The following is a 14,769-nucleotide window of genomic DNA, read 5'->3' on the forward strand; positions in this document are numbered from 1 at the left end:
GACACAGACAGCAGGACTCAGCCCCGGCTCCCACGTCATTGGATTTAATTGACAGCAGCTGGACCCAATGGCTGTGCTGCTGTCAATCTATCCAATCAGGATCCGAGACACTGGCTGGAGTGAGTGTGCTCGTCCCTGATGCAGGAACGATCAGGCTCAGGTAAGTAAAAGGGGAGCTCTGGGGGGCTGGTGCACTACAAGAGGTTTTCACCTCAATGCATAGTATAAAACATTAGAAGCATATTGAGTGTGGGAGGTGCAAAATCCTGTTTAGGCAACATGTATAACATCAGACAGGGTTTAAAGCTTAAAGTGGTTCTGCACCTAAAAAAAAAATATTAAAAGCCAGCAGCTACTTATATTGCAGCTGCTGACTTTTAATAAAATCACACTTACCTGTCCCAGGGTCCAGCGATGTCGGCGACAGATGATGAGTGATCGCTCGTCTCGCTGCTGCCCCCGCCACCATCCTCTGTCAGGGAATCGTGAAGTGAAGCGTTGCGGCTTCACTGCCCGGTTCCCTACTGCGCATGCGCGAGTCGCGCTGCGCGTCTCTTCTGGTCCCCGCTGTGTCTTGGGAACTGTGCGTTTCCTAGAACACAACGGGGGGGGGGGGGGCGGGGCGTCTGCGGGGGTCTGCCCGGAAGTGGGTGCAGATACCTGGATTATCCAGGTAACTGCACCCCCCTCCCCCCTGAAAGGTGCCGATTGTGGCACCGGAGAGGGGGAGGGATCAGATTAGCGGAACTTCCCCTTTAGGGTGAAGAACCGCTTTAAGGCTTCATGTACACAGTGTGTTTTTACAACCTCTCCTGAGCGATTTAACTTGACAGATAGTAACTCACGTTTAAAACGTCTGTTTTGCCGCGTTTAGCACCGTTTGCGTTTAGAAGCGTTTGAAAAAAAATTGTGTTTTTATGTTTGTTTTTTCAAAATAGCCAAAAATGAAAAACGCCTGTAAATGAAATGCGGCTAAACGCGAGAAACAGCATTTAGCCGGATTTGAAATGCCTCTAAACACAGCTTCTGAACGCATTTTTTTGGGTTCCAAAAAAAGCCTCTAAACGCAACTGCCTGGAAACGACTATAAAGAACAGGCGAGTTCAGGAGGAGTTGAAAAAAATGCCCAACTGCTCCTAAACGTCTGTTTACCATCAGCGGGGTACATGAGGCCTTATTAAACAAAAGAACAAAAATGTATCACAGCTTAAATGTGGTGCTCTATTTGTTTATTTTTTTATATAGGTGCTTTTTCCTTTATTTCCACCTGGTGATCCTACCAATAACACACTTCCTGTCCTAGGGTGACAATGCGGACTTATTGTACTACATATGTATGGAGAAGCAGTGTTGCCACCCTTGGACAGGATTACAGGGTATCTCCCCTTCTTCATAACAGGGGGGGGGGGGGTGTTTTGTAGTCCAGAGAGAGATCTAGAAAAAAAAAAATACTGATAACAGTCAGACAGCACAGGAAGTTATCAGCTCACAAGATTTCTGGCAGGACTTTTTCGCACATGTTGAACAGATACTGTATAACAAACCACTTTTAATGGTATATTTAAACAGACCAAAAAAGAGCAACTAAGAAAATCATTGTTAGGGTTTACATACACTTTAGGGAGCCCTTGAAAATAAAAATTCAGCCATTGCCAATATTTTTTTTTTATATTTTATATCATGTACCAATAAAATATATACAGCTTAATAGTTCAAGCAATATTTTATACAAAAGAAAAAAAAAAACAGCAATCAGTTAAAAGTCTTATCAATATCATCAGCATCATGTTTTTTTCACAAACTTGCACAATTCCAGCTCAGGTTTTGTTGATTGCACATGTTGGTCATGAGTCACACACTGTAATTTCTTTTTTTTTTAAAGTATTGTTTGAATTTCAAGATTGATATGACACAGGATTTATCTGATCCAGATGTTAAATAAAAACCATGTTGATGTTGTTTAATCAAATGAATACAAGTCGAAAAATATAAAATGAACAGTGGCAGAACTGCTACAACAGGATCTTCACAATGGGCGTCAGGCTAGAATGTCATGGAAGATGCCTTCTCCTTCTACAGACAAGTTCTTGTGCCTACCGCCCATGCTGCCTGTCCAGAACAACAATGGTTTGTTGTATACAACCAAACCCCGCCTCCTGAGTCTGGATTGGCAGTACAATCCATGCCGCCATTCACAGAGTTTTTTTTTTAAATAATTACCAGGCAAACCCAATCTCTCTCTTTGGGTCTGGATAGGCAGTATTACCCATGATACCAGTCTATAAACACAAAGATTTTTTTATTATTACCAGCCAAACCCATATTCTCTCTCAATCTGGATAGGGAGTGCAATCTACACCTTTTCAGAATCACAGGTTTTGTATTACCAACTAGACCCCACCTGTCTTGGGCCTGGACGGGCAGCATAATCTGTACTACTAACCCTAAACACAGAAGATTTGTAGTATTATTACTACCAACCAAACAGCTTTTCCTCTAGGAGTTTGGATGAATAATACAATCCATGCTATCAGTCCTTAACCACTTGCTTCCCAAGCTTATTCCGACACTTCTCTCCTACATGTAAAATTGATCGTTTTTTTTTGCTAGAAAATTACCAAGAATCCCCAAACATTATATATATTTTTTAAGCAAAGGCCCTAGAGCAGTGGTCTCCAAACTGCTGCCCTTTGCTTGCTTTTATCCGGCCCTTGGGCCACTATTTTCATCCAACAATGGGACATAATTCCCCCCCCCCCATGACACCAAGGGGCAAAATTCCTCTCAATGACACACAAGACGGGCCCAATGACACACCAATAATGTAGCACATTTCCTCCCAATGACACCAACGGTGGGGCACAATTCCTCCCAATGACACCAAAGATGGGACCCAATGAAACCAATAATTGGGCACAATGCCTCCCAATTACACAAATGGTGGGACACAATTCCTCCCAATGACTCCAATGATGGGGTCCAATGACACCAATACTGGGGGAAATCCCTCCCAATGAAATCAACAGTGGGGCACAATTCCTCCTAATGACACCAATAATGGGGCACAAAGCCTTCCAATTACACAAACAGTGGGGCACAATTCCTCCCAATGACACCAAAGATGGGGCCCAATGAAACCAATAATGGGGCACAATGCATCCTAATTACACAAACAGTGGGACACAATTCCTCCCAATGACACCAAAGATGGGGCACAATTCCTCCCAATGACTCCAATGTTGGGGTCCAATGACACCAATACGGGGGGAAAATCCCTCCCAATGAAATCAACAGTGGGGCACAATTCCTCCTAATGACAACAATAATGGGGCATAATGCCTTCCAATTACACAAACGGTGGGGCACAATTCCTCCCAATGACACCAAGGATGGGGCACAATTCCTCTCAATGACTCCAATGATGGGGACAAATGACACCAATACTGGGGGGGAATTCCTCCCAATGACAACAACAGTGGGGCACAATTCTTCCCAATGACACTAATAATGGGGCACAATTCCTCCCAATAACACCAATGATGGGACACAATTCCTCCCAATGCCACAAATGATGAGGTGCATACTCTCCCACTGACACAAAAAAAACAGGGCATTGTTTAATCCCACAGATGTTAGTACCTTTTCTACTCCCAATGGGCAGAGTTCAACCCCCCTTAAGTCTTAAGGACAGTAAACTGCCCCTTTTATTAAAAAGTTTGGAGACCCTTCCGCTAGAAAATATAATGGTGGGTGTTACAATTTTGTATTCATTAATTCAATATGTGAATTAAAATCCTTGTTTTTCATTGCAAAGTTTGCTGGAAAGGGTGTATAGCATTGTTCAGAGGGTTCATCCAGAATTTGTAATTTTTATGTCACACGGTATTTGCGCAGTGGTTTTTCAAACGCAATATCTTGGGGGAAAAAAATGCACATTAATGAATTTTAGGGAACACAAACACAATATAATACCAATTATTTTGCTAAAATATAAAAGATGTTGCTACACCAAGTAAATAGATACCAATCATGTCACACTTGAAAATTGGGCACGCACATTAAATGGTGACAAACTATGGTACTGTAAATTATCCATAGGTGACGCTTAATAAAGCCTTCGCAGGTTACAAGTTTCGATTTACACAGGAGGTCTGGTGCTAGAATTATTGCTCTTACTCTGACGTTCGGGGTGATACCTCACATGCGTAATGTGATCACGGTTTACATATGCGTGCGAGACTGATATGTGCATTCGCCACTGCGTGTAAGCATGGTGGGGGGCTTTGAAAAAAAAATTGTGTTTTATTAAATCATTTATTTATTTATTTTTATTTAATTTTTTTTTTTACACTGCTTCTTTACAAAAAAAAAGTGATCACTTTTATTGCTGCCAAAAGGAATGTATACATCCCTTGTGACAGCAATAACAGTGACAGGTACTTTATGAAGAGATGGGGGGTCTAATAGACCCCCCCCCATCTCTCCTTGGGGCTCCAATGCAGTAGATCAGACACAGATCGGTCTGATCAGCTGCTTCACTGGCTGCTATGTGTCCAGTAAATGAAGAGTCGGTACCGGACGTGACTAAATCGTCATTGTTTCCAGGTTCTGATGTCACACAGTGGGAGGAACAACTTCAGTTCCTCTCACTGTGGAGTCTGGAGCTGGATGCCGCCCGCTCGAGCAAGCCCAGTAAAGGCAGCGGCGGTGGGAGGTGGGTGGGACCCTCTTCCACCACCTCTAAAAGTATTCCAGCGGCTGCCTAGCCTCTCGGATTACTTTTACATGAAAGAAAATCACCAGTACTAAAAACTGATAATAGGAGCATGGTTGTAGCCTCAACCATGATCCCGGTATAACCACTTCTCTGCCTTGATGTATATATACCGTGGCCGGTAGAGAAGCGGTTAATATTAGAGGATCTCTAAGGCTCCATTCACACTTGTATGACTCCAACATAGCATGACTTTGGAGTACACCTTCAGTGCAACTTGGATGGGTATGATTTGGATGTGACTTGTTGTCCCTTTGCAAAGTCTGAACCACTGTTGCACCACTGTTACATATAAAACATTTAGGTATGACTTTCATGCAACGTTTGAGGGTTAACATTGAAGTCTATGGCCCTCACGTCACATGAAAGTCGGACCAAAGTAGTGCATAAACTACCTTAAAGTAGAAAGTCGAACATATATGAATGGTTATCATTGGAAAAAGTTGATGTCCAAAGTCACATGACAAGTCGCACAAGTGTGAATGGGGTGTCATACTATCATACTACCGACCACCCCACCTCCTCTCTAAGTCTAGATGGGCAGTACTGTACAGGCTACCAGTCTAGAATCGCAAAGGTTTGTATTATTACCAACCAACCCCCGCATCTTCTCTCAGTCTAGATCTGGGGTCTCAAACTGGTGGCCCTCCAGCTGCTGCGAAACTACAAGTCCCATCATGCCTCTGCCTTTGGGAGTCATGCTCTTAACTCTCAGCCTTGCAATGCCTCATGGAACTTGTAGTTTTGCAACAGCTGGAGGGCCGCCAGTTTGAGACTCCTGGTCTAGATAGAGAAGACCATACATGCTGCCTGTCCAGAATCACAGAGTTGTGTATTATTACCAACCACCCCCACTTGCCTCCTCTCTCAAAATAATCCATTTTACTCATCTCCAGTCAGGTAGACACTCACAGTATTTAGATGAGAAGTTAATCTACAAAAGATTTTAAATCATATTGTACTATACAGTATGTGGCAAGCTCTAAACAACTATATCTGACAGATATTTCATATTTCGTTATAGATATCAATACCTGGCCCAAGTCTTGTTTTTCCCTAATGGACAAGATCACCCAAAACCTTTTTAAAACTTTGAGACTTGGCAAATTTCTGGTTTTGCTTCCTCCACTATGGAGCTTCATAATTCACGCTGCATTACTCTAAATATACATTGAATAAAAACTCCAATAGGGACAGAGACAATCCTTATATTGACCCTAGGAAATGGGTGGAGATGGGAATGCGGGTTCAGAGATCCTACCAAAGGGATGAATAAGAAAATCCGGTTGGCGATTCAGACCTCCATCCACTTAAAGCAAAAACAACGATAATGAGTGGAGTCCCCCTATACAAAGTAAAAAGCGACTCATTAACGGTCGCTGTTTTCACATTATATGTGCGCTGTAGAGACTCGCTACATCCAGACAAAAGTGCACAGTCTGTCATTTTGGAGATATACACAAGTTGATTGTTTGGTTTGTGGAATCAGTGGAATTCGTGGAGTGTCCTGTGGTTTATCCCACAGGAACCCTATTATACAATTAAAATCGGTCAAGTGTTTAGAAGGGTAATTAAAGGGGATTCGAAATGTCAGTGGATCGCATTAAAGACGCCCTTTTTTAGCATCACCAATGGCTCCCCAGACATCAAAGACAAATTCGTCCGGGAAAGCAAAGTCTCCGAGAGCTTCATCCAGAGCCACAGCAAACTCATCAGGGTTATTCTTGTCCCTTCCGGCTTCTACCATTGTCGCAGCTGTCAACAAAACAGAAACATAGAGATATGTTAGAGGGGCTAATATAAAAAAAAAACATGGGAAAACAATGGGTTTTTTTTTGCTGAGTTTATGATGACTTCCAAAGTGCAGCAATTTGGTAAATTATAGTTGTATATTTCAAGGACCCACCACATTGGATATCAATTCAGTGACAGTTGTTGGTCAATCTAAAGCTTACAATACAGGTTGCAATAAGCCCTTGTACACGCGGTCGGACATTCCGATTGAAAATGTCCGATCGGACCGCATTGTCGGATAATCTGACCGTGTGTGGGCTCCATTCGACTGTTTCCGTCGGAATATCCGACCGACAAAGTTTTAGAGCTGGGCTATAAAATTTTCCGACAACATGATCCGATCGGACTTTGTCCGATCGTTTGTAGAGAATTCCGATCGGACAAAGTGCCACGCATGCTAAGATCAAATTCCTAGACCAAAGCTATTGGCTACTATCCTGAACGTAGTCCCGTCGTAAATGAAATAATGTCATCACGTTCTGAATGATCGGATTTTCCGACAACTTTGTCCGACCGTGTGTATGCAACGACGGATTTGGTTGTCGGAATGTCCGACCGTGTGTACAAGGGCTACCAAAACTATGTAATAGGAGGACAGAAACGACTCGATTAATTTGTATCTAATCTGGTAGGCACTTGTTCTTCCTTGTTGTTGGTCTACAGTATCTTAGGTCCTGTGTCAACAGGCTTTGACCCTGTGTTGATGACATCAGTGCGACATTAGTTTGAGATGTTTTTGAGATCATGAAGAATTCATTGACAGGCACATTTATCTACAATTGACCTGCACTTGACTTTACTTCAAGCAAGTATTTCATTCCCATAGATGTGTATGGGAATGTAATACTCATCTGATGCGAACAAAAGCCTATTGTCACAAACCCTAAAGCAGAACTATAGGCATAACGTTAGAAAAAAAAAATTGATAGAGTAAGGGAGTTTTATAACCCGTCAGGTTTCTTTTTTTTTTTTTGCCACCGGTCTCCTATTGGGGAGAATTCCCTTAACTTCCTGTCCCAGAGCCAAAAACAGGAAATGAGAGGAAATTCTTCCAACGTTGGGAATCCCTGGTTGTCACTGGAACTAATATCCCCATTTGGAAGATTTCCTCTCTATTTCTGTTCAAGTGACAATCCAAAAGGTGTGATTTTCTTTCACTTTCACCTATAACAATAAACAGGACAAACAGAGAGGGCGAATCTCCCTAATGAGGAGCACAGACAGCAATAAAAAATGGAAAGGTGTTCTAATTCCTCTACACTCCATCCTAAACGAAAATAAAGGTTTACCTTTAGTTATACTTTAACCAAATACCGACTGGCGCGCACCAATGTACGTCGGCAGAATGGCACGGCAGGCAAATAGGCGTACAGGTACGTCCCTTTAAATTTGCCGCCGTGCCATTGCGTACGCGCCGGTCGGAACCTCCGTGAATCCGATTCGTGGGTCCCACGGACTTGATCGCCGCAGGGATACCCGCGATCGCCTCACAGGGACTGCCTAGTGACAGTGTCACTGATCTCTGCTCCGTGTGATCGGAGCAGAGATCAGTGACATGTCATACACAGCCACGCCCCCCCCACAGTTAGAAACACGCCCCTAGGACACACTTAACCTCTACACTGCCACCTAGGGGTTAACCCCCTTCACTGCCAGTGTAATTTACACAGGAATCAGTGCATTTGTATAGCACTGATTGCTGTATAAATGACAATGGTCCCAAAAAAGTGTCAAAAATGTACGATGTGTCCGCCATAATGTCGCAGTCACGATAAAAAAAAAAAAAAAAAAAAAAAACGCTGATCGCCACCATTACTAGTAAAAAAAATTATTAATAAAAATGCCATAAAACTATTTATGGTTTATAGCGCAAAAAATAAAAACCGCAGGGGTGATCAAATACCACCAAAAGGAAAAACTATTTGTGGGGAAAAAAAAGGACGTCAATTTTGTTTGGGAGCCACGTCGCATGACCACGCAATTGTTGGTTAAAGCGACGCAGTGCTGAATCCCAAAAAGTGGTCTGGTCTTTAGCCTGCAAAATGGTCCGGGCTTAAGTGGTTAAGGTGGTTTTAAAGGCAGAAGGTTTTTTTTATCTTAATGCATTCTATGCTTTAAGATAAAAAAAACCTTCTGTGTGCAGCAGCAGCCCCTAATACTTACTTGAGCTCCATCTCTATCCAGCGATGTTGCACCAGAGACTTAGCTGTCCAGAACTCTCCCTCTTTATTGGCTGAGACACACAGTGGCCTCCATTAGCTTCCACTGTTGTCAAAGTCAGTGAGCCAATGAGGAGAGAGAAGGGGCAGGGGCAGGGCCGGGCCACGGCTCCGTGTCTGAATAGACGCATAGAGCAGCGTCTCGGTTCGGGTGCCCCCATTGCAAGCTTCTTGGTGTGTAGGCAGGAGGGGCCAGGAGCACCAGCGAGGGACCCAAGAAGAGGAGGATCGGGGCTGCTCTGTGCAAAACCCCTGCAACAGAGCAGGTAAGTATAATATATTTGTTATTTTTAAACAAAAAAAAAACAAAGTCTTTAGTATCACTTTAATGCATAAATGTAAAAAATCTTCTGCAAGCAGCCCCACAACGCCCCACTTATACTTGAGCCCAATCTAGAGCTGTGCACGAGAGCAGAGGCTCCTCCCTCTTCATTGGTTCAGACAAAGCAGCAGGAGCCATTGGCTCCCACTGCTATCAATTACAGCCAGTAAGGAGGGAGTGGGGGACAGGGCCAAGCTGTGCTCTGTGTGTTTTATGGACACAGAGCCGGCTCAGGAACGAGCATACACAAGTGCCCCCATAGCAAGAGACTTGCTATGGGGGCACTTGGCGGGGGGGGGGGGGGAGGCAAGAGCATTGACGGACAGGAGATCTGGGCTGCTTTGTACAAAACCATTGCATAGAACAGGCAAGCATAACATGTTTGTTATTTGTATAAAAAAAAAAATTGCAATGCATAAACATATTGCAGGGAGCTGCAGCTTGGCTCGGTTGCCCCCATAGTAAGCTGCTTGCTGTGGGGGCACTCGACAGGAGGGAGGGGCTAAGAGCAGCAAAGAGCGACCCAGGAAAAGGAGGATCCGGGCTGTTCTGTGCAATTCCACTGCACAGAGCAGGTAAGTAGAACATGTTTATTATTTTCTAGAAAAAAAACAAGACTTTATAATCAATTTAAAGAAAATTGTTCCCATGGGGTTTTAATATATTATTTTAAAAACTGCTATAAAAATTATTAAAATGATTATCTAATTCTATATGCTCCTCCTTTCTAGTACCATTGACCAAGTCTGACACTTATGGTTCTTTGAAATGCTAAATACAATGGATGCGGTACATTTACAATAGACAATCATTCTCTCTAATCGTGCCTAGCTATAGAGCAGCCTTTCTCAACCTTTTCAACACAGAGGAGCCCTTGAAATAGTTCTCCAGTCTCAGGGAACCCCTGCTAAAAATTAGAAATCTACAACTCATGATACATTAGTGTGATGGTCAGTGGGAAGAATGGTCCTTACACTTGTGGTCATTGGGAAGAATTACCTCCTTACAGATATCTAAAAAGATCAATGGTGTCAGTGGGAACTTATCCGAGAGGCAGAAATTGCCCAATACTGAAGGAACCCCTAGCAACCTCTGGAGGAACCCTAGAGTCCCACGGAACCCTGGATGAGAATCACTGCTATAGAGAGACGACAGAGTGTAGATGGGAAGGGGGTGTGAGAAAGAAGAGAGAGTGGATGGAAAGAAGAGGAGGTATATTTGTATCTTTCATTTCCTTTTCTAATTAGCTATAAAGTGAACCAGGATGTTTATTTTTGCTATAAACAGATCTTATAAAAACAGCATTGTTTTAAGAATTCTTCATCTGAAAATATATCGTCCAATGATATTTGGGCCATTAGGCGGTGATGTCCAATAGCTACGTGTGTATCATATGCCATAATCCAAAAACAATTTCTAACGATGTATGCAATCATATGAGAATGTCATGTTCATGCCTTTCTGTCTTGAATTATGTTTATAATAAGTAAGGCAATCGAGAGGTCATGCATATGGTGTAATTAGGATAGATCTGCCTGTGATATACAATACTGTCACATCAAACGAGTGCTGTCGCAAGAAACCAGATGCTATTCTATGAATATAATACAAGGACTCCTGGATAAAATGTGTCATTGGTTCCGTGTGTGCTCTAGAAAAGGAAAGCCTGACCTTTAACAGCATGGAGCTTTTTTTTTGTTTCTGGATGCGGAGGCTAAGGGTTGATTTACTAAAGGCAAGTAGACTGTTCGACTTGCATGAGAAGTTTCACTTTGCAAGGGAATTTTCCCCAGGGCTTGGTGAATGAGGTGTAGCTCTGCAGACTTCCATTGTCCAACCATGGCACTGCCTGTCTGTAGACCTGTATGGGAATGTAATACCTATCTGATGGAAACAAAAGCCAATTGACAAACACAATTGGGGGGGGGGGGGGGGCAGCATAAAAGATGCATTAAAGATGGTGCAGCCATAAGATCATAAAACAGAAAATATTACAGCGCACATATGCAAAAAATTACACTTACCTCCTGCAAAAGCCCATTGAAATAAACCCTAAAACAGGACTACAGGCATACTTTTTTTTTTTTTTTTTGGATAGCGTAAGAGAGTTTTTATAACCCCTGTCAGGTTTTTTTTTTTTTTGCCACTGGTCTCCCATTGGGACTTCCTTTAAAGCAGAGCTCCACCCAAAAAGGGAAGCTGCGCATGTTTTGACAGATATCCACTCCCACTTCCTGGTAAGATCATCAAAGCAATTTACAAGCATTTCCAGCCCCTCCATCTTCCCCACGTTGCCTTCTGGCACACACATAGGTCCTAGAAGACGGCGGGGCCAATCAGAAAGCGCCTCGTAACTCGCACATGTGCAGTAGGAAACCGTCTGTGTAGCCTGAAGCCTTTACTGCTGATTTCTCCCTTAAAATGCCAGAGCCTGCACCTGCAGCCAATTGAGGAAGTGCCGACATCATGAGATCCCTGGACAGGTAAGTGTGACAGTATTTGTAGCTGCTGCCTTTTAATTTTTTTTTCAGTTAGGAGCTCCTCTTTAACTTCCTGTCCCACAGCCAAAACAGGAAATGAGAGGAAATCCCTGGTTGTCACCCACTAGTATCCCCATTGGATAATCGGGCAGCGCAGTAGCTAAGTGTTTAGCACTTCCACCTATAAACACCAGGTATGTGGTTTCAAATACCATCCATGGCATTATCTGCATGGAGTTTGCATGTTCTCCCTGTGCCTGCGTGGGTTTCCTCCAAAGACATGGTGGTAGGTTAAATGTCTCCTGTCTAAATTGGCCCTAGTATGTATGTATGTATGTATGTATGTGGGTTAGCAACCTTAGATTGTAAGCTCCTTGAGGGCAGGGACTGATGTACAATACAGTCTCTCTCTCTCTTATATATATATATATATATATATATATATATATATATATATATATATATATATATATATAGATAGATAGATAGATAGATAGATAGATAGATAGATAGATAGATAGATATAGAATCTGTGTTTTTACAAACAGTCACACCAATTAAGAATCAGTATGCAATCAGTCTGGTGAAACAAAGAGCCATTTCTTCCCAGGAACAAAAGTTAGGAGGAAGCAATAGAAGTAGAAGGATCTGCTACAAAGTTTGTTAAAATCCCTGCAATGTATATAGGTCACCCAGAAGGGATTCCGGCCCCTTACCTCATGATCAGCTGTCAACCAACAACAACTGACCAGATGATGTAGACAGAAGATCGGTGATCTCCAACCCCGCCCCCAACCCCCCCCCCCCCCCCACGCTAGCAGCACGAGAGGGGACAAAAAGCCGATCACCAGCTTCTGTCAGAGGGACATCGGTCTCATCTGTGCCCACCCGCCAGTGTCACCTACTAGAACCCACCAGTGCCACCTACCAGTGCCCACAATGCAACCTACCTTTGCCCAACAGTGCCACATGTGCCACCTACCTTTGCCCAACAGTGCCACCTATCAGTACTCACCAGTGCTGCCAATCAATGCCCATCAGTGCCACCGGTCAGTGCTGCCTATCAGTGTCATCTACCAGTGCCACCCATCAGTAATCATCAGTGCCACCTATCACTGCCAACCAACAGTGTCCATCAGTGCCCATCAGTGCCGCCTTATCAGTGCCCATCAATGAAGGAGAAAAATTACCTGTTTTCAAAATTTTATAACAGACTATGAAAGTTTTTTTCTGTCTTTTTCATTTTGTTAGAAAAGAATTAAAAACTCAGCAGTGATTAAATACCACCAAAAGAAAGCTCTATTTGTGTGAAAAAAAATTATAAAAATTTAATTTGGGTACAGTGTTGTATGACCGCGCAACTGTCGTTCAAAGTGTGAGAGCGCTGAAAGCTGAAAATTGGTGTGGGCAGGAAGGGGGTTTACGTGCCCAGTAAGCAAGTGGTTAAAGGACACAGTCTGTGTGTAAAAGGAAGAGCCTGTGCCTATTTAGGTGTAAACCCCTGTGAACATGGTGGCTGATATCGCACTTTCCGTCCAGGGAAACATTTAGGAACATCTTTGGTCTCCCAGAGTAAACAAATTAATTCTATTAAAATACGATCTGCTGCCATTACAGCTTAGCACATTCACAAAAATCACATTAAACTAAAGACCATTTACAAAAATACCAAATTCGAGGGTGGATAATTTACAAGAATCCCATTACATAAGTTAAATTACGATCACGCGGTTTTCATTAGCTGTCAAACTGTGCTTTTTTTTTCTAAGTGAATTCAGGAAGCTGAAACAAAAAGTTCAACCTATAATTTCTTACTGCCGCAATATATGTTCATTATCACAGACATAGCAGGACTACCGCCAACAGGTCTCAGATGGACCAGTTACTAGCCAGGTGGCCATGCTTGGTTGGTTTAGCTTCCGTCTGTAAATAATTAAATTGTTACTCCCTTATAAAGAAGGTTATTTAGTGTAATGTGGGGTATTATTTTATTATAAAGAAGAGAAAAAAATTTTAAATTTATGTTTGGCTTCATTGAATTTGAAAAGGTGCAATTTAGGAAATTACTGTTTTGTGTGGATTCTCTGTGTCCTGCTAGAAATCCCTCTTAATAAAGATAGTTCTGTTTACTGTAAAAATAAACTTGCTTATGGGGCCATGGACTACAGTGAGCTGAAAGTGTATTTCAATCGAGCCAAAGTTTTCTCAACCAGTGCTTCCCCCAGGGGTTGTAGGGGTTCCTTGAAAAGTAAGCAATGGTGGATTGATCTCCTGCCTACATTGACCAGCTTGGGTCATGTGAGGAAACATGACCCAATTGACCTCTAGTATGTGAGGAACCTACACCCTGTGCCTTTTCTGCTCTGGGTGTCAAGTATGCCTTAAATACCACATATAAAAAAAAAAAAAGTTCTAGACTTACTAATCATGTTAATATATCATAAGCTGCAGATATAAAATTTTTTGCAGTGGGTTCCATGAGACCCGACAATGCCAAAATGTTTTCTTTAACGGCCGGACATTCCGATCACAAAATCCGTCAGATTTTTTCCAACGGATTTTGGCCAAAACTTGTCTTGCATACACACAGTCGCACAAAGCTGTCGGAAAATCCGATAGTTCGGAACGAGGTGACGTAAAACAAGTACGACGGGACTACGTAGAGGCCAGTGGCCAATAGCTTTCATCTCCAAATTTTTTCTGAGCATGCAGAATTCTCTACACACGATCGGAAAAAGTCAGATCGGAGTTTGCTGTCGGAAAATGTTAGATCCAGCTCTCAAACTTTTTCCGTCGGAAATTCTGACTGAAAAAGTCTGATGTACACACGGTCAGATTTTCCGACAACATAATCCGATCTGACTTTTTCCGTCTGAATTTTCGACCGGGTGTATGGGGCATTAGGGTTGGGTAGAGTGTGGAAAGACTAGAATCTCTATCAGGTTTTCGTCGTTGTCTATGTCCCCCCTGGGAAGAGCCACCCATATATTTCTCCTGGTGACCATTGTCAATAGAACAGAAAGTGATTGGAAATCCAAAACATTAAAGTCGTTATAATAGGAGGTGAGGGGATTTTTCTTACTTTGTAGTGGTTTCCACTCACTTTCTGTTAAGTGTACAGGACAGGAATTAAATGGAAATCTTTCATTGGAATGCCCAAAAGTAAAAAATAAAATAAAA

At 42.6% G+C, this 14,769-nt stretch overlaps 1 protein-coding gene across 1 annotated transcript in view; it reads right to left on the reverse strand.

Moving 5' to 3' along the window:
• Positions 1-1,529: 1,529 nt before the first annotated feature.
• The window catches only part of GIPC2 (GIPC PDZ domain containing family member 2), a 146,145-nt gene continuing 132,905 nt past the window's right edge, over positions 1,530-14,769 (reverse strand). The window contains exon 6 of the mRNA XM_077450402.1: positions 1,530-6,529. Within this exon, the coding sequence (XP_077306528.1) occupies positions 6,378-6,529 (152 nt within the window). The 3' untranslated portion in view covers positions 1,530-6,377. The remainder of the gene's footprint in view (positions 6,530-14,769) is intronic.

Source organism: Lithobates pipiens, unplaced genomic scaffold, assembly GCF_037356315.1.
Source record: "Lithobates pipiens isolate NorthernLeopardFrog02 unplaced genomic scaffold, aLitPip1_a1.2 Scaffold_23, whole genome shotgun sequence".
Classification (NCBI taxonomy): Eukaryota; Metazoa; Chordata; class Amphibia; order Anura; family Ranidae; genus Lithobates; species Lithobates pipiens.